The sequence below is a fragment of the Zalophus californianus genome, chromosome 4, assembly GCF_009762305.2.
Source record: "Zalophus californianus isolate mZalCal1 chromosome 4, mZalCal1.pri.v2, whole genome shotgun sequence".
Classification (NCBI taxonomy): Eukaryota; Metazoa; Chordata; class Mammalia; order Carnivora; family Otariidae; genus Zalophus; species Zalophus californianus.
In genome coordinates, this window is record NC_045598.1 from 62802839 (window position 1) to 62829162 (window position 26324).

Consider the following 26324-nt stretch of genomic DNA (forward strand, 5'->3'; position numbering starts at 1 on the left):
AGAGGAAGGGGGTTGGGGGATGGGTTAGCCTGATGATGGGTATTAAAGAGGGCATGTTCTGCATGGAGCACTGGGTGTTATACACAAACAATGAATCATGGAACACTATATCAAAAACTAATGATGTAACGTATGGTGACTAACAATAGAATTAAAAAAAAGAAAGAAACGTATGCATACATAGCAAATTCTTCATTTAACTCCAAGGATTTTCACATCCACCTAAAGCTTATTCAAGGGTCCCAGGTTAAAAACCACTTAACCACCAGGTTAAGAATGACCTATCTTTATGTCATATTCCCATTAGTTAGGGAGAGATGGCAAGGGATGAAGGAACATCGGGGAGTTATTTGAATTATTTCACCTAAAAATATAGTAAAAGTTTTGTGGAACAGTGTCCAACTAAAAAAGTGTTTATTGAGAGCTGATTCCATGTCTGCCACTGAACAAAATTTAGAAATACTATTTGACGTGATATCACCCTATAGATTACTTAATTGCAAAGGGAATTTGCAACAGAGCTGCCTGTTAGCACCTTAATCATGATGAACCCTATCAGTAACAGTGAGATAAACCTGGACCTTACACAGTATGACCTGAGTAAGAAGTAGCCTTGCAAAATATGTTTAATGTAAACTACTCAAGCCTCCAGGAACTTGCAATTTATAGGAGATATAAGGTTTAGAAACAAAAATGAATACAATCAGGGCACCTGGGTGGCTCAGTTGGTTAAGTGACTGCCTTCGGCTCAGGTCATGATCCTGAAGTCCTGGGATTGAGTCCCGCATCGGGCTCCCTACTGAGCAGGGAGCCCGCTTCTCCCTCTGACCCTCCCCCCCCTCATGTGCTCTCTCTCTCTCTCTCATTCTCTCTCTCAAATAAATCTTTAAAAAAAAAATGAATACAATCAGACAACTCAGAAATATGGTATTCTTCAGGACAACTGGCTTTGTTTCTTAAAAAAAAAAATCAAAATTATTGGGCGGGGGTTGTGAGTAAAGAGATGAGATTAAAAGTTTGTGGTTAAAAGAGACCAAAGAAAGTTAAAACCCAACTGCAATACGTAATTATTGATAGGATCCTGGTTCAAAACCAAACTACATACAAAAGGCATTTAGGGGACTACTGGGGAAATCTAAATATTAACTGGATATTAAATGATATCAGAGAATAATAGTTCATTTTCTTAGGTGTGATAAAAGTTTTGTAGTTACATAGGGCAATGTCCTCACAGGAGATGTACTGCTAAAGTATTTAGAAGTGAAGTATCTTAATGTTTTAACTTAGGGTTCTGATGAAAACAAAATGACACCAAACACATACTCACATAAATAAAACAAGACAATAACAATTATTTTTTTCCCTATATTCGTCTGTTTTGTTTCTTAAATTCCACATATGAGTGGACAATAACAATTTTTAAATCTAGGTGATGGGCACAAGGGTGATTTTGCATTTTTTGTTCATCTTCATTGTGCTTGAAATGTTCAGAATAAGAAACTGAAAAAATTAGAGGTGCATTAGTCAAATCCTACCCATCTTCCCCCCCCCCCCACTAAATCCTACCTATCTTTAACAGTCCACTTTGTGTTTTACCCACCTCTTTGAAGCGTTCCTTAATGATTCCAGGACAAACTGTGTTCTCCCTTTTCCGAGTTACCCTGGTACTTTAACTTTGAATTTAGCACATAATTAACATTCTGCCTTGTGCCCCGTCTCAATAAATACATTATAAATCCCCAGAAGACAAAGTGGAAAGGTTCCTGTAAGAGACTACAATAACAGGATAGAGAAATTAAAAAACTAAATTAGAATGAGATTATGGCTGGCTTTTACCAGGCAAAAAAAGATTATTTAGCAAGTTAACAAGATCTACTGGTGAGTGATGAGAGCCTAAACTAGGACGGTAGCAATAAAAATGAAAAGTCCTGGGGCACCTGGGTGGTTCAGTGGTTTAAGGTTAAGTGGATACCTTAGGCTCAGGTTATGACCCTGGCTCCTGGGATTGAGCCCCACATGGGTCTCCTTGCTTGGCTGGGAGCCTGCTTCTCCCTCTCCCTTTGCCAGCCACTCTTCCTGCTTGTGCTGTCAAAAAATAAAAAAAAAAAATCTTAAAAAAAAAGAGAGAGAGAGAGAGAGAACGAAAAGTCCTGGGAATTACAGGTAACATTTACACTCCCGTTGCATTGGGGCTCTTACTAGCTTTTGCAAAAAGCTACCCAAACCTGAACAGCTTTATAAAACCCCCAGCACTGTAACATTACAGCTTCCGTCTCCGAACTCAGGGTCTAACTGGAAGAGAGTGACTTTAAGTAGTATTCTTCAGGCGGACATTCACTTCCAATATTCATTCGCTGAACCAGGAGCTTTAGATAGGATCATCTTATTTCCAATGACACTGCACATCCACACACATGGGTGGTAATAAATAGCCTTGGGAATATTAGAAAAGGTCAACTTTAAGCTTATCAATTTCTCTGTTTGTTTTTTTAAGATTTTTTATTTATTTGACAGATAAAGAGAGAGAGAGAGCATGAGAGGCGGGAGAGTCAAGAGGGAGAGGCAGATTCGCTGCTGAGCAGGGAGCCCGATGCGGGACTCGATCCCGGGACTCCAGGATCATGACCCGAGCCGAAGGCAGTCCCTCAACCGAGCCACCCAGGAGCCCTTGTCCTTTGGTCTTTGGACCAGAGTCTGAGAGTAAAATGTACTTTGATTACTTAAAGCAGACCCGATGTGCGTCTTACCGGTTTCAGGGACAAGGGTCAAGGGTGACAGCCAGGGAGGTATCTCTCCCGCAGGAATAGGCGCAGATCGCGCAGAGGTTCCTGACCGCGCCCTCTCACCCAGATTCCCGGCTGGCTCCGCGCCGCCCACTCCCTCGCCCTCCCCGCCTGCCCGGCTCCAGCCAAGGAACGCGACTCAAGGATCCCTCTGCGCACAGCCGTCCGCTTCTCACCAAGTCGCGTCGTCTGAACTCAGGGCTCGAGGGAAACGAAGCCTTTGCGCGGACTACCCCTCGGGACCCGTTAGGCCCCAAGAGATCGTTAGACACCCCTCCCCCACCCGCCCAAGGTCGTACGGACGCTGCAGAGGCTACCCGCTGCCTCGCGCACGCAACTCCCCCCTCCCTCCTCCTTTTCCCCTATTCGCCCTCTTTGGTGCAACCGCTCCGCCCTCCTCCCCACCCACATCCACGCCCGTGGGCGGGACCAGGGTCTGGGCGGGGCCAGACGGATCTAGCGCCTCGCGCCCGGGAGGACCCTGGCACGCTCGGCGCCGCGCTGTGACTTAGAAGCTGTGGACCGGGACCCCGAGTCAACATGGCCGCGGTGCTTAGGCGTAGCTGCGGGGTGAGAGAGAGCAAGGCTCAGTGGGGGTGGGAAATGGAGGTTGTGGTGTTTGGAGGGGTAGGAGGGAGGGAAGCATGGTATGAAAATAGGCGCTGTCCTGGGGTATTGGGAGGGGGACTTCCCCGTACCAATATAGGCGACAGTCACTTTCAGAATGTCCTTTTTTTCCCCCTCCCTCTGGCCCGGGAACTTTCCAAATATTTCTCCCAGGAATCTCACGCTTTCCCGAACGCGAACCTGTCTGTCTCTGAACTGGGCGGGGATCTCAACGAGCAAAGGCCTTGTTTTTGCAGTACGTGTTTGAGAACACTCTACTGGCTTTCTCTCTCCAGCCCAAGAAAAAATCATAAAGTAAATTTCATCGTGCAATTGATACATGCCAGAAAGTGCAGATTTCAGACATTCTTATCTTGGGCGCCTGCAAAGTCTGGGAAAAGGAAAATGAAGCACCTGCTTCTTGGGATGCTTAATATGTTTAATACGCTTTTGGTTTTGGGCTATGAAGGAGACCGCTTATGTTCCGTACTTTACAACGTAAAAAGAACCTACCGCAGAATTTTGCTCAAATCATGTCTATACTAGTGTTGTGACTCACAGATTCTAACTTGTCTCATTCACTTAGATGCTGTTTATCTTAAATACTATTGGTATATTAACAGAAAACTGCCATTTCAATCTCATTTATAATTGAGTTAAGAAATTCATGTTCTTGGCCAAAAAGAGAAGTTTTAGAATTTATAAGAATTCTAATGGATTGTTGCCCAGTATTTGTTATTGCTATACAAGTTAAGGGGCCCTGGGGGCGCCTGGTTGACTCAGTCCTTAAGCGTCTGCCTTCGGCTCAGGTCATGATCCCAGCATTCTGGGATCGAGCCCCACATCTGGCTCCCTGCTCTGCGGGAAGCCTGCTTCTCCCTCTCCCACTCCCCCAGCTTGTGTTCCCTCTCTCGCTGTGTCTCTCTGTCAAATAAATAAAATCTTTAAAAAAAAAAAAAAAAACCAAGGGGCCCTGAAGGCAGAAATCGGGGGATTTTAAAAATGAATTTTAACTCTGACACCAGGAGAAAAAAAAGACCGATTTCTCAATCTCTCCAAGGAAAAATATAGAAAAACCTAATACAGAAAACTCCCACCTCTATCTCTTCTTTGACCCTCCCATAAAATTTAAGATTCTTCTATTCCTAAGAAATACACAAAAGCGTTTAATTATAGTTGTGCTATTATTGCAGAATTGAGGCTTGATTGAAGATGCTGTCTTTTGGAGATTTGGAATTGGATTGTTCTGGGCAGAGAGCCCAAAGTAATAAAATCAATATTTATATGGCATTATGAGTACAAGACTCTTATTTTAATCATGTCAACAAATTATCCAGTAAGAAAAGCCTCACTTTCTAGGTTTGAAAAGAAGCTACAGGAAGTTTGTAATTGACACAAAGTCTGAAAAATACTTGTGGAGTCTAGACTTAAACCATTTTAAATCCAAATAATCTACTGTTTCTATTTTCTGTGTCTACTGAGCCACCTCTCTAAATGGCTAACATTATATATCATTAGCAGATCGATGGGGATTGTTCCCTGGCTGTAGCTACTTTTGTATTTTGTTTAACATTTTCCTGAAAAATAATATGTAAACTTTTTGGTAAATTATTTGAAATCCACTAATAATTCCCTATTTAAAGTCTCGGCAGACTATTTTACCTGTTTTGTGAGGTCTGATTTTTGTGCACTGGTGTCTAAACACATTTAGAAGAGCCAAGTTTTTTTGGTCTGATTTTTGTGGGATGTTTTTCTTTGTTGAATGTAAGAACCAATTAGGAGACTTAAATTGAAAGAGCAGTATAGCAAGGTGGTTGATGGTATGAATTCTCTATAGTAAATGTTAGAATCCTGGTTCCACTACCTAATAGAGTGTCCTCAGCCAATTTCACTTGAACTTTCTGAGCCTCAGTTTTCTTCATATGCAAAATAGGAATAAAAATAGTGCCTTAATCCTAGGCTTGACTTGGAGATTTCAGTGAATTAATATGTGGAATGTGACTGTAAACAAGTATAGGTTTGGTCTATGATGACTGAACAATAAGGATTAGAGAAACCATGTTTTACTTCCAAAATTAATGAAAATTGCAAAGAAAATAGGAGTTTTATACTGTTTTTTTTCAAAATTGTATAAAGTATTTTGAAAGATCTATTTAAGATACTTGACAATCTTTATTGTCACTTTAAATGTAGGTGATTATAAAGTTGTCAGCTACAAAATGGACAGTTTCTTTTTACAGTTTTCAAAAAACATAAGCAAGTTTGGTTCTTGATCTTTTAGTATATTGTTCAGTTTCTCTTTTCTTTGGAATATTAGAATTGCATAGGGATATTTGCATCAAATCCTTTGAAGTATAAACTGATTTTGTTGTCCTTAAACATACTCAGGAAGGAGTTACAGTATGATTTCCATTAACTTTAATAAACTCAAATGGTTACTTTTGTATACATTAAATTGTCATGAGTATAAAAATGGATTGCAAAGAAGCAATATATGTATATCTGATTATACTTTTTAAAGAAATAGTATATTGCAGATATTAAGAAATAGCATATCAATAGTTTAGAACAGGGTTGGCAAACTTTTTTGTAAAGGGACAGTAAATATTTTCAGCTTTGTGGACCACATGGTTTCTGGCAACTGTACAACTCTGCTGGAAAAGCAGCAATAGACAATATGGTGGTCAATAAAATTTTATTTACAAAACTGGTGGCTGCCGTAGTGTGCTGACCACTGTTTTAGAATATCCTAAGAATGCCTATAGACTACAGCAGAAAATATAGAACATAGTTTTAGGCTATTTGTTTTGTTAAATAAAGTGAGGTATCTTAGAAAATGGAATCCTCCAAGGGGAAGATTCCCAGAATCTTTCCCAGAGGCTCACAGAGGCTCACAGAGACAGGGTATCAAAGTTGGTAGACTAGGGAACTCTTGAATACAGTGTTACACCGTCCTATTTTTGCCCCCACCCCAACTTCTCAATCACAAATGTCCTAAAGCTTGTAGGTGAGATTTCCAGAATAGCAGTCCTAAGTCTGCTACTACCCCTGACTATTGTTTGTCTCGGAGACACTCCACTTCAGTGGTACAAATGCTGCTGATTGTGTTATTTTCATTTCTTTAAAAAAAAAAAATTCCCTTTGTAGTAAGTGTTCATACATCTAGTACTTGGCTTATTTAATAAAGAAATCAAATTACAGTTGAAGGTATTTAAGTAATGACTTAAAAAACTGCTCTTGAGTATAGTCAAACAAGTTGCTGTACTCACTTGTAATTGCCAGTATTCTCTTATTTGATGTTTAATTTATCAAATTTATTTTAATAAAATTGTCCTTTACAGGTCCTAAAAAGTCTTTCTCGTTTTGACTGGAGATCACAACATACAAAAGCTGCCCTACAGCATGAACCAAGACTGGGATTTAATTTTGGTATATGTTTTGTTCTGTCTTTTGACTTTAAACATATTTGTTATATACATGCATTTATATTGCATTATATATGTATTTGGAATATATTTGTAAATCATCTTAGTAATGTCTGTCAATGAATAGAACCAATTACCATCCACAGATTTCCAGTCACACCCATTCTTCCTGATCTCTTTTTTTTCCAGCATAAAATCCTGTGTAGAGGTCTGTGTTAGCAGCAGACATAAATATCTGTGCCCTTTTTCCTAAGTATGTAACCCTAAAATGAATAATAAATTTACTGATACATACAGTCGTCAAGTTAGAAATTTGAATGCAAAAAATATGTTTTGAACACTTAGATACATAGCGCTAGGTACCTGCTAATAAGCCAAAGCCTATTTTGACCCTAATATATCTGAATTGCAGTTTTGGTGTTAATGGATAGGGTTTAAAGTCCTGGGATCAGGGAGTCATGTGGTATTGGAAGGAAAAGGAATAAGATCTCTCTTTCCCTTTGCTCTCTAAAATGAAGATCCTGAACAAAAAAAAATTGAAATAATAATCCCTATTTTTAGTATCCATCACCTCCTAAAGTGCTTCTTGCTTCAAAATTATTACCTTTCCTTTAGTTAAAAATCCATTTTCTCGGTTTCTTGATCTCAGAAAATAGTTATAAGGCAGCTCAGATAATAAACTCATACCCAGATAAAAATGACAAACTCAGAGCTTTCTATCGTTTTTTAAAGAGAATTAAATGGAAAATTTCAGGCCATGTGAGGATAGCATTGGGGCATTGGATTTTCTTTTATTGTGTGATTAACATAGGTTAGGTATAACTGCTATTTAGTTACAGTTTGTCACGTAGAGATTGGTATTTAGTAGTAAGAAACCAGCAGGAGAAATGGTTTTTGAATAACAGGATGAGATAGATAACAAGTGTTGTAAGGAGGAAGGAGGGAGGTTGTAACGCTTAAGTAAAGGACTAGGGATAACATCTGTGGGCAGTTGTATCTGGCTCTTTCTAAAGTGGAGATAATATCTACAACACGGAATTTATCTGAAGATTAATATATGATATATATAAAGTCCCTAGTACACAGTGACTGGATTTAGGTAGGTTCTCAATGAATAATTCAAACTGGGTCCCTGCCTTCCCTGTCCTTTACTCACCCACGACTTTGGTATCTGCTGGTCCCAATATTTGAAGTAAATTGTGATGTAGAGGAACAGTGACCAAAAGTCTAAGTATACTTTTACTGCTAATTCATTGTAAGACTGTGAGACTATCTTGTCCTCATTCTGAGCTTTTGTTTCCTTACCTATAAAATGAGAGATTCGATTTTAGGCTGTTTGATCCAACACCAAAATTCTCACGTCTTTTACGTTTTATTTCTCACATCCCTATACAAATGATTATTATAGTTTTGAGTATGCTTGCTCATTCTTATCTCTGCGTTTTTTCTTATTGTTCTTACCCAAAATACCCTGTATTTCTTTTAAATCTTACCTATCCTTTGACATTGGACACAACCACATTAAAACCCAATGATAGTGTGGATTTGAAAAAACTCCAAGTGATCGGCTCCTGTCCTCAGTCCAGCCGCCATATTCATTTCACTAGTTTTATAACAACAGAACCTTGTATTTTATATAATTGAGTTAGAGTTTTATGTTACTGTTAACTTTTGAGAAACCATCCCACCACTTTACCAGTTCCTTTGTGCTAATTTATAACCTGAAATTATCTGAGTTTAAAGGAAGAGTAAAATTGTAGTATTGGTATTCTTATGTGATATTTTGGAATAAGTTTTATTGGCTTATGGTCACTGAGCATGTCTCATCTTCCTAGTTAGACTGATTCTTGAGATCAGGAAGTGTCTTATATTTAGTTTCATTTCAGTATTACTAAACATTTGATAAATCTGCTTAGGAACTAATGACAAGTAAAAACAAAATTTTTTTTACTCTCACCAATTGGAAGAGAAAAACAAGTTTGTGTCTGTTCCTCATTTGTAAAAGCTAGAAATCTTACCTACCTCCTTTGGTACTTGTATTGACATAGGTTTATTTATATTGTACAGTGAAATCTTGCTAGTCCAAAAGTGTATTGTGGTTTTTGTGGTTTATTTGTGGACTTTCTGGTTAATCAAGAGTTAAAGACGCCATTATAAATTTTCACATACTGATTTCATAGGACTTTTTCCTCAGCTCATTATCTTGTTTTAATGTTTTCTAAATGACGCTCTTAGAGCTCACTGAACAGCAAAAAGAGTTTCAAGCTACTGCTCGTAAATTTGCCAGGGAAGAAATAATCCCGGTTGCTGCAGACTATGATAAAACTGGCGAGGTAGGTTTATGCATTTTAAAGAGAAAAGTTTTTTATATTTTTTTATAAGATTATATAATTGAACTATGTAGATTTTAATATAATTGGGTTTTTTTTTTAACCTTTTTCTTTCCTTTTAGTACCCTGTACCCCTAATTAAAAGAGCATGGGAACTTGGTTTAATGAATACACACATTCCAGAGAGTTGTGGTAAGCTTTCTTCACATTTTTAATCCTTACAATGCATATGAACAGGGAAGATGGTAAAACTCTACTCAGTCATTTTCAGCTGTCATTTATAATAAAGGGCTTTCTACCTTTATCTTTCTATTCAGACTTCAGTATTTGCCTGTTCTTAGAAACCTTGTATTAGCACTTCAAGGCATTTTCCCTTTATAACTCGTTTCAACCTTCTTCATCCTAGACATTGGTAATTTCTCTTTAGTTAGTCAATTTGTTGCATTTTGGTTTTACCTTGGATTTTACATTTTGTTTAGACTTTTTTCCTGTGAGATTGTCACTCCTTCAGGTGAAAGAGTCAAAGTTTTCGCACAGTTGAAACAAATTTTTACAAAACCAAGTAGAAACAGGAAGACAGGTCCAGATTACAAATAGAAAATTTTTTGAAATATTTAAAACTTATTTTAGAGAAGTATAATTTGTTACTGTGCTAACCAGAACACTATTTAGTTTGTTAATTAAAGTAGCTCACCTTTATTTCTAACAAGATATATTACATATTATAATGGGTCTTAAAATATTTTGATACTATAGGAGGTCTTGGACTTGGAATTTTTGATGCTTGTTTAATTACTGAAGAATTGGCTTATGGATGTACAGGGGTTCAGACTGCTATTGAAGCAAATTCTTTGGGGGTAAGTTTCTTAGAAAATTAATTGCCTAAGTGAACCATTAATGAGACAGTACTGCTAGGTTACGTTAGTTGGTACAACACAATTTTCTTTAAAAGGAACACAAGAGGGGCGCCTGGGTGGCTCAGTCGTTAAGCGTCTGCCTTCAGTTCCAGTCATGATCCCTCGAGCTCTACATCGGGCTCCCTGCTCCGCGGGAATCCTGCTTCTCCCTCTCCCACTCCCCCTGCTTGTGTTCCCTCTCTCACTGTGTCTCTCTCTGTCAAATAAAATCTTTTTAAAAAAAAGATAAATAAAAGGAACTCAAGATTCTGCAGTGAAGACTTGAGTTCTTATTGCTTAAGTTGATCATTCTGTCCCTGTTGTCTCCAGTAATTGGAGTCCTAGCTGTCCTTGTAGGGAAACTGTATGCTTTGCTGCTTTAGTGGCAATTCTTAAGTAAGGGCAAGGCCAAAAACAAGCATTCAGGAGAGAAGGATTGCGATGGCTTGCTGCCACTGCTGTCAGTGCTAAATTTAGTTAGCAATTCTTAAAGAGGCCTGATCGTACATACAACATCATTTATCCAAAATGTAATTCTTTGTGCATGTTACTACAGTGGATTTTTACATATTACCAACAAGTCCTACATAACTTAATTTTTGAAAATCCTGGATTCACAGATGTAATTCCTCATGGGTTTAGCTTCCTTAAAGAAGAATAAAGGCTAGTTCTTTGGACTTACCCCTTGGGAGAAAGTAGTTCTCTTGCTTTGAATTATAGTATCTCTGAATGTACCTACCTAATAAAATTATCTTGCTTTTTTCAATGTCACTTTTCTTTGGTAGCAAATGCCTCTTCTTATTGCTGGAAATGACCAACAACAAAAGAAGTATCTGGGGAGGCTGACTGAGGAGCCATTGATGTGTGTGAGTATGCACAGCTGCTGCTTGGGAACAAGGGTGCTATTTCTTCCCAATACAAATGTGTACACTGGGCTATAACACATGAAGACAAAAGTTAGCAACATATTTAGGCATAATGGTGTTTCTGGGGTACCAGGCAAGTGTCATGGTCTCCTATCTTATTTCCAAGAAAGAAAGATTTGCTATTTAATGGAGCACTCTGCAGTTGAAGACCTGAGTGATTGTGTCAGGAAGTTCAGATTGAACATATGACATTAGGTGTTTGAACTAGTAGTCTTTTGAACTAATAGGAAATTAATGTGACTGAAAAGTTATCATTCTATTTGTTGAATGAGTGACTTGGGAAGAATACTTACAGATTTTATTATAATTCTCTGAGCACTACTCAACAAATATTTAAATTAGATTTTAAAAAGATAGTTATAGGGGCCCCCTCCTGGCTCATTCAGTAGAGCAGATGACTCTTGATCTCAGGATCTTGAGTTCAAGCCCCACATTGGGTGTGGAGCCTGCTTAAAAAAAAAAAAAAAAGTATTTATACATATATACATACACATACTGAGGATCTATTCTGAAAGTTTTTACATAAGGATTTTGACTTCTTTTTATCAGTTGAACAGATTTCACCTTAGGGTGTGATTATGATACCAAAATACAGTAAATTGTTATTAGTTTTGAACTAATTGTGAAAATTGGTCTGAAAGAGTAGAAAGTAATAGTTAAAAATCAGGGTTTCTTATTTTAGGTACCTTATTTTTAGGCAAACTTCTTAATAAAAACATTTATACAGATTTCTTAGTTAATTGGTAACTTTTCAACGAATGAGAGTTTAGTAGGCTAATTCTCAATATTGTCTAAGAATTGTGTGACACATTTAGATTGTTTTTCTGTAGCACATATAATACTAGAAATAGGCTAAAAAAATTTTAGCATAGAGATGCTTAGGAGAACCTACCTTAATGCATTGATAAGAATATTTATAATTATTGCTTATAAATAGGTATTTCTAAGAAAAATCTTTGAAAATAGTTCAAGTATTTTAAACATTTTTTGGCTGTTTTGTTTATCAGTACCTTCAGTATATATAAAAATAAATTTACTGTAGTCCCTAAGTTATTCTAACTTCTGAATTAATAAAGGTTTACTATACATTTTCCCCCTGCTAGTGCATAATAGCAGTAAATGTACCCAAAATATGAAGTCAAGGGTGAAAATGAAAATAGTCAATTTCCTTACATACACAGAATGTACATGTTATGGAACTCTGCTACTTTGGAATTACAAATGCTGGGTAACCCTGCATTTATTCAGTACCATTTGCATATGTTATTCTGCCTGGAATACACATTCCTTCTTTATCCCCAAAGAATTCCTTTTTCTTTTTGAGACTTGATGTGAGCATCACCTTTGGAAAGCTTTTCCTGACACCCTAAAGCTAAACTAGATTCACAAGACCATTGTGTTTGACTTTAGTATTCAGATACTTAATTACAATATAGTTAGTATTCATCTCCACTGTTGTGGAAATCTTGAAGATAGGATGTCTTTTCTCTCTGGTTTTTCCATCTCCTGGTTCATAACCTGGTACATAGTAGATACTAAATAAACATTTGAATGGATGATTACACGTGAATGAATTTAATTTGGTTGAAGATATCTACATTTTAATTGATATGGTTTATTGATATCCTACATCTAGTTTTAAATTATATATTAAATGTTTCTACATTTGAGCAGTTTATTTGATTCTCTGAGAACATTTTATTTTTAGGTATTTAAACATATTTAAAATACTGGCTTAAAAAATAAAATATACTCCTGGTTCTAAACATTCATAATTTAATAATTAAAATTTAAATTATTTTTATTGTTTCCATATATTTAAGGCTTACTGTGTAACAGAACCTGTAGCTGGCTCTGATGTAGCTGGTATAAAGACCAAAGCAGAAAGGAAAGGAGATGAGTATATTATTAATGGTCAGAAGATGTGGATAACCAATGGAGGAAAAGCGAATTGGTATGTTGTTTAAAACATCTCTGTATATTGCTTGTTAATTACTTCATATCAGAATCTTCCCTCTCTCCTTTATTATTAAAGCACCACTCTCTCCTTTATTATTAAAGCACCACAGTTAAGGTAAGTTTTAGGGGCTCCTGGGTGGCTCAACTGCTTCCAGCTCAGGTTATGATCCCAGGGTCCTGGTACTGAGCCCCACGGTCAGGCTCCCTGCTTAGCAGGGAGCCTGCTTCTCCCTCTCCCTCTCCCCCTGCTTTTGCGCTCGCTCTCTCTCCCTCTCATCCTCCCCCTGCTTGTGCGCTCACTCTCTCTCTCTTTCTGTCAAAGACATCCTATCTTCAAGATTTCCATAACAGTGGAGATGAATACTAACTATATTGTAACTACGTACACTCTCTCTTTCTGTCCCATCCCTAAAAATAAAATCTTAAAAAATAAAATAAGGTAAGTTTTATTCATGGAACTGGAATGTCCATAAAAGATCATAAGTAGTTCAGTTATTTTTAAAAAACTATTTTTAAGCCCTAAATTATTTCTTCAAACTAACTTTTCAGAAGTTTAATTTGTAAAAGAAAATAAAACAAAAACACCTGCTTTGGTTGAATGTGAATCCATCTACTTGGCTTACTATCTCCACTGTATGTACCCCATACTAGCATCTCCTGGAACTGTTCCCTGAAGACTGAGGAAAAAGGAAAACTATTGGTATAGTACACTTTTCTGATTCTGAACAACAGACAAAGACAGTCTTAAAACTCAGATTGTCTTTTAGAGAAGACAGAATATTACTTTAGTAAAATCTAAAAGCCCAAATGTATAGGTCCAAAAACAATGACATGAAGTTCAACAAAGGATCATAAAATCACCTGCATAAATATAAAATCTTGAAGAACCTATACCATGATTTGTGGAAAAAAGATGAAGAAAGTACAATGGATACTTGTAGATTCAGTAGGAATCAACAGTGTGATGTACTGTCTTTAAGAAGGTAATGTACATGGAGCACTGGGTGTTATACGCAAACAATGAATCATGGAACACTACATCAAAAACTAGTGATATAATGTAGGGTGATTAACATAATATAATAAAAAAAGTAACATTCTACTAAATAAAAAAAAGGTAATGTAATTTCTTGCTGAAATGATAGAAGTATAATACAAATGAGGGAAAAAGTGGTAATGGCTCTGTATGACATATTTTAAGACCTGCATTGACAAAATGGAATAAATTCAGAAGCAAGTAAGTATCCTTCATTAAGAAGAGTCTAGAAAACATGTCCTGTGAAGAGTAAAGGAATTAAGTTTGATTATTTTGGAAGAATTTTGACAGTTTTGAAATAATGTCACACACAAGAGCAGGCTTGTATATTTGCTTCAGGAAGCCAGTTTAGAATTAATGGGTCAAAGTTAGAAAAATGTAGACTATAGCTCAACATAAGAACAAGCTTTCCAACAACAGTTCTGTCCAATGTTTGTTGAGTTGTCATGGAAAATGTTGTATTTACCCATCACTGCAAGTATATAGATAGAGACTTCCTAGAACAAGGATTCTCTGGTGATTGGAATAATGAACTAAATGGGCTGCAAAAATTCTGATTCAATACATATGTATGCTCTGCAGTGCAGTTTTCTGGCAGGTAAAGCATTATTCCTGGGAATGAGCCTACCAGGAAATTATTTGTTTATTTTAAACATATTTGTCAACCCCTTTATGACCGTCGAGTATTAAGGAGGGCTAGATCATTATCTTTAAGTAAGTCATTATAATATCAGAAAGTAATAGGAAAAATGAAGAAACTATTAAAATTTAACAAGTTGAGAGAAATCTAACAGTGCAATTAGAAGTTTTCATAATTTTAAGAATTCATTAAGTATAACTCCCATGTAGTAAGACAAATTAGGTAATATATGAAACTAGAAAATAATTTTTACTATTTACTATTATCAAGTAAAATGTAGAGTGAATGATAATTTATTAGTGTTAAGCATAGAAAATAAATTTGTTGTTTAAGGAATTTTTAAAAAATTCTGTCAGGCTGTTTAAGAACATGGGTTACATTTAGATGTTTTTGCATATCTCCTGTCTCATTTTAAAATCTTCCTGGGAAAAATTCTGGAGGAAAAACCTAGCAAATATTCATAATAATTCAACAATAACAAAAAACACTGATTTTGCTACAAAAAGAGGGCAGTAGGCAGAATATAAGGGTCTTTATCTCATTTATTATTCCTTTCACAGGCACCCCTATTTGTTGTCCTTTTCCAGAAAGCTTGTCCCTTAAAGAATCAAACTAGTTTTGGAAAAGAAAAAATGCCATTTCCAGTATGGCACATACTTTTCTTTTTATATTGTATAATTTGATACAAGGAATTTTTACTTACAACTCAGACTACTAAAAAAAAGTTAAATACCATATTAGTTAAGAAGTGGACCTGGGTTAAAATACTAGGTCTGCCACATCATAACTATGTGACTTGGGCAAGCTTTTGAGCCTTCTGATTCTTCATTTCCTCATCTGCAAAACGGGAGAATAATAATTGGGGTTGTTGGGAGGATGAAATGAGATAGCCATCACCATGCGTTAACTGCTGATGTCATTATCTCTGTCATCATATCTATATCATATCTATGTATATATTAGGTATTTCTTGCTGGCTCGTTCTGATCCGGATCCAAAGGCTCCTGCTAATAAAGCCTTTACTGGATTTATTGTGGAAGCAGATACTCCAGGAGTACAGATTGGAAGAAAGGTAAAACATGTATTCATCAGTGATTAAGGCCTCATACTATTTTAACTATAAATTTCAAAATTACTATTTCAGTTTCCTATATTGAAAACATTTTCTTTTTAGTAAGTTGCAATAAAAATAAAGCTTCCCCCCCCCTTTTTTTTTCCTTGCAAGTTTTTGGTTTAATTCCAGTTACCATACAGTGTTGTATTAGTTTCAGGTGTACAATATAGTGATTCAACACTTCCATACATCACCCTGTGCTCATCAAGACAGGTGTGCTCCTTTATTCCCATCACCTATTTAACCCATCACTAAAAATAAAGCTATGTTTTGATGTTATCAGGTGAAATAGTCTATATATTATAGCTGAAAGTTTTTAAGTTGAGAATAATCCTTTTGATTCATTATTTGAAAAATTGGTTGTTCATGGTGCCAGTCTGTAGGGACTGCTAATAAATAGCTGTGAGGGATAATGAAGCAGAAATGAAGCTGTCATTTATGTGGCCTCCCCAATAATAGAGTTTTAGATATTTCAGAAGATTTTCCCACTCTTTTTCCTTCCTCACAGCAGCCTTTTAGGTAGGATAACTGGCATTATGCCCATTGTATTGATTAAAACAATACCCCAGACCATATAACAACACGAAGAGAAAAATCTGAGCCTGAGGAAAGTGAGAATGGTAAAGAGCCTTGTGGGAAGGCGAGAAATTTTACTTAAAAAAGGAAAGGTAATGTGACATATTTGAGAATGGTTGTAATTTGAATGCATGGAGATGACTTAGCACTAGCATTTAAAGTAGACTAAAGAGAAGAGTTTAAGATTTAGCAAATCAAAGAAGGAAGAAATGAAGTCAATAAAGTCATGTTAGTGAGAGCTAAGGAAATAGGATTAAGATTATAATTTTGGACTAGGAAGAGGAGACTCAATTTTACAACTGTAAAACTTTGCAAAATGAGTTTGTGAAAAAGAAAACCTAATAATGACCAAATGATGTCTATATTGAAGGAAAAGGAGAAATTATGGAAGTTTATTAATAGTTACCAAAGGTTACATAATCCTGTTTTATTAAAAGCCATCAGAATATCTCTCTTGTACTCAAGCCTCTTGAAAATGGAAGCATTTACTAGAGTATGGAAGAGGGGTAACTTCTCTTTGAGGTCACAGAATATTAAAGGTGGAAGATGTACACATTATTTCAGTCTGTTTACTGAATGTTGAAACTGAGATCCAAATAAATGATTTACTCAATGTTACATACTTAGAGGTGGAGTTGAGATCACTACTAAAGTATCCTAGGAACTTGCCCAATGTGGCTTCTAATCCTATTTTTCTATATTCTCTTTTAAGAGTAGATATTAAAGGTAGACTATATTTCACCAGTGAAATTATAGTGAAGTTGTTGTATATAACAGAATATAAGTTGTAAGAATGGATGTGCTTCTTCCAAGCAATTGGTTTGTTTTTATTTATGTTCTATTCATGTCTCCTTTTTAGGGATGGTTGCTGGAAACTTAGGGCCAAATTTATGGCCATTTTAGAAAGTGTAAAGGACCTAACAGCTTAAACTGTTTTTAGTAGTAACACGCTTGTAACATGCTTGTGATTTTATCATGCTATTTCTAGTCTCTTTTTTCCCCCCAATTTTCTCACTTAAAAAATATCTCTAATTCAATAAATATTTATTATTGAGTTCATCCTACATACTAGGCACTATTCTGATATTGAGGATACCATATGGATCAATACAAAAATCCCTGCCCTTGGGGAGCTTACCCTCTAGTGACAGAGACAGATAATTATATTGTATATATTTAAACCTCCATAAATCTTTTTTTGAAATATATGGGCATTTTATAGACTTGTGAAATTTGATGTTTTTAAAATGTTCTGTTGTTTTAGAAGTCATCTGGCTTAAGAGGAAATACAGGAAGCATTTTGGTTTTAAATGTTTTAGTGTTTGGGGATGCCTGGGTGGCTCAGTCAGTTGAGCATCAGACTCTTGGTTTCAGCTTGAGTCATGATCTCAGGGTCCTGGGATTGAGGCCCACCAGCTCCACACTCAGTGGGGAAGTTTGCTCCCTCGCTCTCTCTTCCCCTCCCTCGCCACCCCCTCCCCTGCCCCAGCTCACAGGAGCGCAAGCTCTCTCTCTCTCTCTTTAAAATAAATCTTAAAAAAAAAAATGTTCTAGTGTTTGGAGTGAGTCTGGGAAATAGGCTAGAGTAAACCGTTTTTTATAAACAGTGTTTTCTCATTATATTGAGTGAGGGTCTAAGGCAGTAGAGCTTATTGACTTATAAAGGCAAAAAAAAAAAAAAGATGTTGGTTTCTTTCTTGGTAAAACTATATATTATTGTTACCATTTTTTCAAGCCTAGAAGCAGACTATGACTATTAAGGCAAGCAAGTTAAAGAGTTTGTTTACAGCTCTGTGCTCCCATTTCCTCTGCTTCTCAAGCTGTTGATTAAAATCAAGATTAGGGCGCCTGGGTGGCTCAGTTGGTTAAGCGACTGCCTTCGGCTCAGGTCATGATCCTGGAGCCCCGGGATCGAGTCCCGCATCGGGCTCCCTGCTCAGCGGGGAGTCTGCTTCTCCCTCTGACCCTCTTCTCTCTCGTGCTATCTCTCATTCTCTCTCTCTCAAATAAATAAAATCTTTGAGCTCTACTGCCTTAGACCCTCACTCAATATAATGAAAGAACACTTTATAAAAAACGTTTTTTTATTTTTTTTAAAGATTTTATTTATTTATTTATTTGAGAGAGAGAGAATGAGAGATAGCACAAGAGGGAAGAGGGTGTTAGCCCCACAGCACCAGCTGCTACCTAGTATTGTTTTAGCAAATAACAAACAGCTCTTCTGTTTGTTTGAAAATTTTCAAAATGAAAAGTTAAGGGAATATAGCTACTTTGGCAGTTTCTTATAAAATTAAATATGCACTTACCACATACCCAGCACTCCTAGATATTTACCCAAGAGAAATGAAAATAAAGGTCTATACACAAATGTTTATAGCAACTTTATATAACTGCTAAAAACTGGAGTGACAGGAATTTCTATCAGTAGTGAATAGGTAATGGGTATATGGTGCATCCCTATAGTGGAATACTACTCAGCAGTAAAAGAAAGAAATTACTCAGCAATAGCAATATAGGTAGATCTCAAAAGCACTCTGCTAAGTGAAAAGTTAGACACAGAAGGCACTTATTACTTGTTGTTCTCATTCTACTTAACATGACATTCTGGAAAAGGAAAAATTAATGGACCGAAGTCAGATCAGTGGTTGCTTCAGGTTGGGAGTAAAGTAAGGGAGTTGACTTAAAAGGGGCACAAGCGAGTTATTGGGGGTGCAGAAATATTCTGTATCTTGATTGTGGTAGTGGTTCCACACATACATTTGTCAAAACTGTTAGAGATTTATATGTAAAGAGGGTGAATTTTTCTGTATGTAAATTCCACTTCAGTAAACCTAATTTTAAGAAAGAGTTGGTACATTACTTTGCTAGCTCCATTAAGCTAAATTAAACATCCTAAATCAGAGTATGTTTGCTAAATGCTTTTCCTGACATTCACGGTAAAAAAGATAGCCTTCATACATACGAAATTTGTCTTTGTAGTGTAATATGTACATGTAGACCTTTAGACTATTGTCGGTTTCAAAGTTTGTGAAACATTGTTTTAGACTAGGGGTTGACAAACTTGTTTTGTAAAGATCCAGTTTATAACAATTTTAGATTTTGAGGGCACAAGATTTCTGTCCCTAACTACTCAGTTCTGCTATTGTAGCAAGAAAGTAGCCATAGATGATATATAAACAAGTAGGTATTGACTGTAGTCCAATAAAGCTTTCTTTACAAAAAAAGGTATTAGAAACCATCGTTTGTCAACCCCTGTTTTAGATAATTGCAGAAAATCCTAAAACAGAGGTTAAAACAAAATTCATGTTAGCTCAAAAAGTGTTCCTTAATATATATTGTTTTCCTTATTAGGAATTAAATATGGGTCAGCGATGTTCAGATACAAGAGGAATTGTCTTTGAGGATGTGAAAGTGCCTAAAGAAAATGTTTTAATTGGTGAGGGAGCTGGTTTCAAAATTGCAATGGGAGCTTTTGATAAAACCAGACCTCCAGTAAGTAATATCAATGACTTGACAATCTTTAGAGGATCTTTTATTTATTACGTTGAGTAGTTTTATTTTAACATGGTATATTTTGTATGTATTTCTCATTTTTCTTTTTTTGAGGGTGTGTATTTCCTTTTTAATATCTACTTTTATTAAGGATGGAGAGATACTGTCATTTTTCTTTATTTTTTCTGAATTCTTCAACTGTCTTGCTGCCTGTTACAGAAATTGTTTTAGCAAATATAAAATTGCTGTAGTCCTTGCTAGGTTGTTAGAGGCAGTCCATACTTGATCATTCATGCTGATATGTGCTCATTTCCTCTTCCCTTAGTCATTAGGAATATTTCCCCGAAGAAGCTTTCCCTTGTTAAACAGAAGGAATGACTTTCTAGGCTATGATCCTCTGCCTAACAAATGCCTTTAATTCATAAAAAAATATAAATTGAAATGCTTGTTCTCCCCTATAGGTCATCTTCTGTTTATATAATCCTTAACTTAGAATTTTAGGCAAATAGTCATTGAACTGTGTTTTAAAGACAACATGAACTTATGCTTTGTAAAATGTTAAAATACTAGGTAGCAGCTGGTGCTGTGGGGCTAGCACAAAGAGCTTTGGATGAAGCTACCAAGTATGCCCTGGAGAGGAAAACTTTTGGAAAGCTGCTTGTAGAGGTAATTTTAATACTGTACTTGCTATGCTCAAATCATACTCAGATTAAAATCCAGAGTCTTTACAGTGGACTTCTGTCAGCCATGCTGGCCTTTTGCCGTTATCTTCAACTTTACTCCCCTCCCCCCGCAAAATACCCACTTCCTCATTCATTTCACTAATGAATCTACCGTTGTCACCCAATGTAAAATAATACCTCCAACACTCTATATCCTAATCCCACTTGGGTTTGTTTTGTCCATAGTTCTTAACACCACTCAACATTATATCATGTATGTGTTTGTCTATTATAAGTCTCTCCTTACTCTCCCATCTGAATGTAAGTGCCACACAGGCTATGAATTTCTGTTTTGGTAACCCTTATACTCCTAGCATTTAGAATACATTTCCACTCTGAACTTCTGTTTCATCCATTCAACAGATAGTAACTGAACACCTACTATATTAAAATACTAATAATCGGATATGTTCTCTGTTCCAAGCACTGTTCTAGGGGTTTTACATATATTAACTCCTTTAATTTTCACATTACTGTGGAGTGGGGACTCTTAGTCCTCTTTATTGCATGTAAAACATTAGGTCCGCCTAATATATAATGAGACCAAGATTTGAACCCAGGTAGTCACTTAAAGAGTGTGTCCTTTTGCATACTTCATGTTCTGTTTCCAGGAACAGAAAAGAAGTTTGGTGTATCCTCTGTACTCAGGAACCTTTAACTTTACTATGGAGATAGGATACATATCTTAAGACAAAGATATGTGTCTTAAGACAAATATTAAGAAATAATATAGAGCCGTATAAGATTAAGTCCCTAAGTGAGAGCTTATAGACAGGGTTAGAGAAACCAAAAGGAGAAACTGTCATGCATGGGCCAGAGACATTACAGGGATTGTGAACTATGTTTAGAACAGGATTTCTCAAAGCATGGACTGAAAAGAAACTGAATGAGACTCACCACGGTTGTTTCATCACAATCTCATAGGAGAAGCATGGACATCTTATACCAGGTTGCCAAAGCTGTGGTGGTACAAGGGCTTCTATTTATTGCCAGTGGGAATATAATTCACTATAAGTTTTATGAACCACATTTTGGCAATATATATCAAAAGTGGTTATTCTACACTTGTATTTCATTTGTATCTTTCAGGTTTACTCCCATATGTGCAATATGACATATCTATAGCTTATTCATTTTAGCATTGTATAAAAACAGCCAAATATAGAAACAACCAAAATGTTGATCATCGATACAGTGGAATATTTTGCAGCTATAAAAAAGTATAAAGAAGTTCTTTATATATTACTATAGAAAGCCCTCAGATTTATTGATAAGCAAAACAAAATGAAGAACCATCAACATGGTAGGCCACCATATTTGTAAAAAAGGAAGAGACTATAGATGTATTTGCTTAGGTATGTTTATAATATCTCAGAAGATGAAAAACAGTTAACCTGGTTACTTCCAAGAAGGGGAACTAAATGGGGCTGGGGACAGCAGGGATGACAGGAGGAAAGTTTGACCTTCAAACTGGTGGATGTATTATCTATTCAAAAACTAGAGTGAAAACTAAAACAAAACAACTTGAAAGCATCATTGGCTTAGAAGAATGGGCACAATCAAGCAGGTAGAAATAAGGGAGGATATTACTCTCTTCGTTCCACATAGGAATTATTTATATTGGGTAATAGTTGCCTTCTCTTAAGACATAATTACCATGCTACTCTCAAGCAACTTTTTTTTTAAATACAGTAAATATATGAAATTGAACAGCTCAGTTTTTTGTTTTATGTGACCTTTGGTGCATATTAGTCTGTACACAGTCATAACTTGTGTGGTTTTTGTTACCTCTTAGTCTTCAAAACCCATTTTGATGTTGCCTATGATACAAAGCATCTTTTTAATAATTTTAGTGTTCTTGTTTCTAAATGCCTATAGGCCTTCTTTTAATGTGTATGATTTTAAAGCATATGTTCCATTCCATATTGATTGTAGAATAATTTATGTGATACAGTATAAGTAAAATTAAATAATAAAACTCCATAATCCCATTGTCCAGAGATAATTACAGTGACCATATTGCTCTGTATTCTTTTTTTTATGGATATATTTTTCCAAAGCTGTAACCATACTATATATTTGAAATTTTCACTTACCGATACATGGTGAACATATTTCTGTCCTATAACACTTTGGCCGTACAACTGATAGAAGACTTACTGTCTTTTATTGAAGGTGTTTGTTTTATGTCTCCTCTTTGATTATGAACTTCTAGAGGGAGGATAAGAAGCATTTTTATTTGTTCTTGTCATGGTGCTTACTTTCCTCTGTCAGCATCTGATACAGTATGACATTATTTTTCATTGTATCTATCTATAATAATTTTCTTTAAAAAGTCCCAGCAGGGGCATCTGGCTAGCTTAGTAGGTAGAACATGTAACTCTTGATCTTGCAGTTGTGAGTTTGAGCCCCACGTTGGGCGTAGAGTTTATTTAAAAATACATACATACATTAAAAAAAAAAAGTCCCAGGAGGATACATATAATTTTTATGGTATTTTTGCCAAAAATGCATAACTTCATTCCAGCTCTGATAAAACATCACACAAACCCGAATTGAGGGACATTCTACAAAAAAATAACCACTCAGTGTTCTTCAGAAGTGCTAAGGTCATAAAAGACAAGGAAAAACTGAAGAATCTAACAGTCTGGGGAAGACTAAGAAGAAATAACAGTTGAAATCTTGGATGGGATCTTTGAACAGAAAAAAGGACATTAGTGGAAAACTTGGCCAAATTTGAATAAAGTTTATAGTTTAGTTGATAATACTTTAGTAATGTTAATGTCCTATTCTTGATCATTATACTGTGGTTATGTAATATGTTAACATTGGAGGCAGCAGAGTGTAACTTTTAAGTCTAAAATTAGTTTTAAAGTTTAAAAAAAAAAGTTCTAGGAGAAAAACTTTTGAAAAGTTAATAGATATCCTTAAACTTTTTTCTTTTTAATTCTAGCACCAAGGAATAGCATTTTTGCTGGCTGAAATGGCAATGAAAGTTGAACTAGCTAGACTGAGTTACCAGAGAGCAGCTTGGGAGATTGATTCTGGTCGCCGAAATACCTACTATGCCTCTATAGCAAAGGCATTTGCTGCAGATACTGCAAATCAGTTAGCTACTGATGCTGTGCAGATTTTTGGAGGCAATGGATTTAATACAGAATATCCTGTAGAAAAACTAATGAGGGATGCTAAGATCTATCAGGTAAGGTTAAAAATGGTTTTTGTTGTTTTTTAGGTAAAAGAATATTCATAGATGACAGATTTCTAATTATTTAGGGATTTCATGCCATTAGGAATAATAAACTATCATAGGGGCGCCTGGGTGGCTCAGTTAAGTGTCCGACTCTTGTTTCAGCTCAGGTCATGCTCTCGGGGTCATGGGATCGAGCCCCACATTGGGCTCCACTCAGGGCATGGAGTCTACTTGAGATTCTCTCTCTTCCTCTCCCTCTGCTCCTCCCCGCTAATGTGCTCTCTCTAAATAAATAAAATCTTAAAAAAATTATAAACTATCATAGATGGCTATAAACCAAAGTTTTTAAAACTAATTAACACAGAAGAATGTTACCTTTAACTATATGCCTTAAGAGAGAATAGGCTAACAAAGTAAATGGTACAGACGTGTACATATATGTCTGGATCAGCCGTCTTTGAGTCTTAACATCCTAGCCAATTGTAATCCACCCTTTGCTCTCCTAAAAGTATGCATATCATTTAAAATAAATTATTTTATTTTGAATCTTGCTTGACAACTATTGAATTAATTGAAACCATATTTGGGGGGCACCTGGGTGGCTCAGTTGGTTAAGCGGCTGCCTTTGGCTCAGGTGATGATCCCAGGGTCCTGGGATTGAGCCTCACATCGGGCTCCTTCCTCAGCGGGGAGCCTGCTTCTCTCCTGCCTGCCATTTGCCCTGCTTGTGCTTGCTCCCTCTCTCTCTCTGTCAAATAAATAAATAAAATCTTTAAAAAAAAAAAACCATATTTGGGAGTAAAACAACAAGAAGAGATAGTGATAAAGTGATAGTAACCATTTGATAATAATAAATTGCTAGGGTTAGAGGTTTAAACTGGAAGTAAGGACTGGCTACTAGGAATGTCTAAGTTAAAACCAAATCCTTCCAGCGTCTTTTTAGCAACTCTGTTCCTTAGTCAGCAAGAGAGAAAACCAGGTGTAAGAGTAAAAATGGAAAATGACTGAAGATGACAACTAGCTTTACAGTTCAGAAAAGTTGGATAAATATTTTTGCAACATTAAACTTTAGATTTCCCAAACTTTTTGAAATGTTGACATCTTTTAAGACTCTCTCCCAAAATTTTGGTAAGTGACTTTTTATAATTTAATCTTTAGAGAATTATATTTTCATGGCTTTACAAAGTCAGGTTTTGGAATCTCTGGATTACAGACCCTATATATGGTTTGATTCAATTTGGTATTACAGTGGAGCTTATAGTACTGTCCAAAATACTGAGTAAGTCGAAGTATTTATGAAGATATTTCACCTACATGTATTCTTTTTTCTTGCAGATTTATGAAGGTACAGCACAAATTCAAAGACTTATTATAGCCCGTGAACACATTGGCAGGTATAAAAATTAAAGAGATAGCTATAGAAAATTAATTGTTGAGTGATTAGAATACAATCTACTGTTTAAGCTCCAAAGAAGAGAAAGAGCTTTAAGATTTTTTCTGGTAAAACTTTTAAAATAAGTACTCTTAACTAAACCGATGCAGCTGATTCTAATACTAGTTTTCCACTTTTGTTTAACTTTATGACTTGCTTTTCCTCAAAAAGATTAGGTTTCATTAAAATATGTGTTACCTTTAGTACTACTGTACTTGAATTACATTAACCTAGAAAAGTACATTTGTTTTGTTAGGTTAACCACTTAAAGTAACAGAAGTTCTTTGGATTTCAGTATTTTTCCAATGACATTTTTGAAAAGTGGGCTTATAAAAGTATTCAGAATGTTCCAAAATTTACATTGAGGAAGCATTATAGGATTTGGATGCCATCATATAACTTGCTAGTGTCTTTGTAGACTTAATGGTATTATATTGGGGGAGTTCATTTTGCTACAATTTGGAAAGCATTTGTTTTCAGTTTTGTACAATAATATTCAAAAATTTGATGTTCATATTTTCTCACCATACAATGACCAGAAGTTATTGAAAATCTTGTTTAATTCTGAATCTACATTTCACTTGCCTTATTTAGAAATAAATCAACAAAATTTGCCTTAAAATATTTTTATATGAGTCCTGGTACCTGGGTAGGCTTTGGTCTACAGATTTGTATACAATCTCATTTCATGTGCATACATTATAAAAATAAAAATTTTGAGTGCCAATTAGTATATGTTTGTATTCTTTCCAGGAAGTTTTATTACTTCATGTAATAGTGTACGCTTGATTTATTTACTGTGATGAAAAAAAAGTCATGTTCTGATTTTGAACTGCATGAAGTTACCTTCTCATTTTTCACTAGATAATATTAGACATCTCAAAAAATATAAATATAAAATAATATAAGAAACAAAGTTTGTGAATTTAATATTTCTTTGTAATCTTAAATACTGCCAAAATATGTTATATACTAAATGGTGTTTCTGACACCATTTTGATTCTGACACCAACTGGGCATCCTATGGTTCAATCCTATTCTGACATTAACTCCAAATCGTTAGCATCAGATTCCACAGGTTTAAGGGCTCAGTCCCACCAGACAACAATCACTTCAGGTACCAGTCACAAGTGCTGGGTCCCCAGGCTATCCCAAAACAACAATTATAAGAATACTAGCTGGGCTTGAGAAAAG

The 26324-nt window shown here is 35.8% G+C and overlaps 1 protein-coding gene and 1 long non-coding RNA gene across 2 annotated transcripts in view; one reads left to right on the plus strand and one right to left on the minus strand.

The window, feature by feature from the left end:
* The window catches only part of LOC113931991, a 28246-nt gene extending 26212 nt beyond the window's left edge, over nt 1-2034 (minus strand). Inside the window, exons 1-2 of the long non-coding RNA XR_003522941.2 lie at nt 1973-2034; nt 1601-1773 (exon numbers count right to left, since the gene is read on the minus strand). This is a non-coding gene — a long non-coding RNA (uncharacterized LOC113931991). The remainder of the gene's footprint in view (nt 1-1600; nt 1774-1972) is intronic.
* A 1165-nt stretch (nt 2035-3199) lies between these two features.
* ACADM (acyl-CoA dehydrogenase medium chain) lies at nt 3200-25857 on the plus strand. Its single transcript, XM_027610237.2, has 12 exons — nt 3200-3353; nt 6731-6818; nt 9050-9147; nt 9267-9336; nt 9901-10001; nt 10826-10906; nt 12790-12920; nt 15565-15673; nt 19643-19783; nt 20354-20449; nt 23459-23707; nt 25034-25857. Exons 1-12 carry the CDS (start codon nt 3324-3326, stop codon nt 25103-25105), a joined length of 1266 nt encoding a protein of 421 aa, XP_027466038.1. The 5' UTR covers nt 3200-3323; the 3' UTR covers nt 25106-25857.
* Nucleotides 25858-26324: the final 467 nt, after the last annotated feature.

Coding starts and splice junctions, on each gene's coding strand:
- ACADM (XM_027610237.2), top strand. CDS start 3,324: ATGGCCGCGGTGCTTAGGCGTAGCTGCGGG. Junction 6,819..9,049: donor AAGACTGGGATTTAATTTTG/GTATATGTTTTG, acceptor TGACGCTCTTAG/AGCTCACTGAACAGCAAAAA. Junction 15,674..19,642: donor GAGTACAGATTGGAAGAAAG/GTAAAACATGTA, acceptor TTTCCTTATTAG/GAATTAAATATGGGTCAGCG.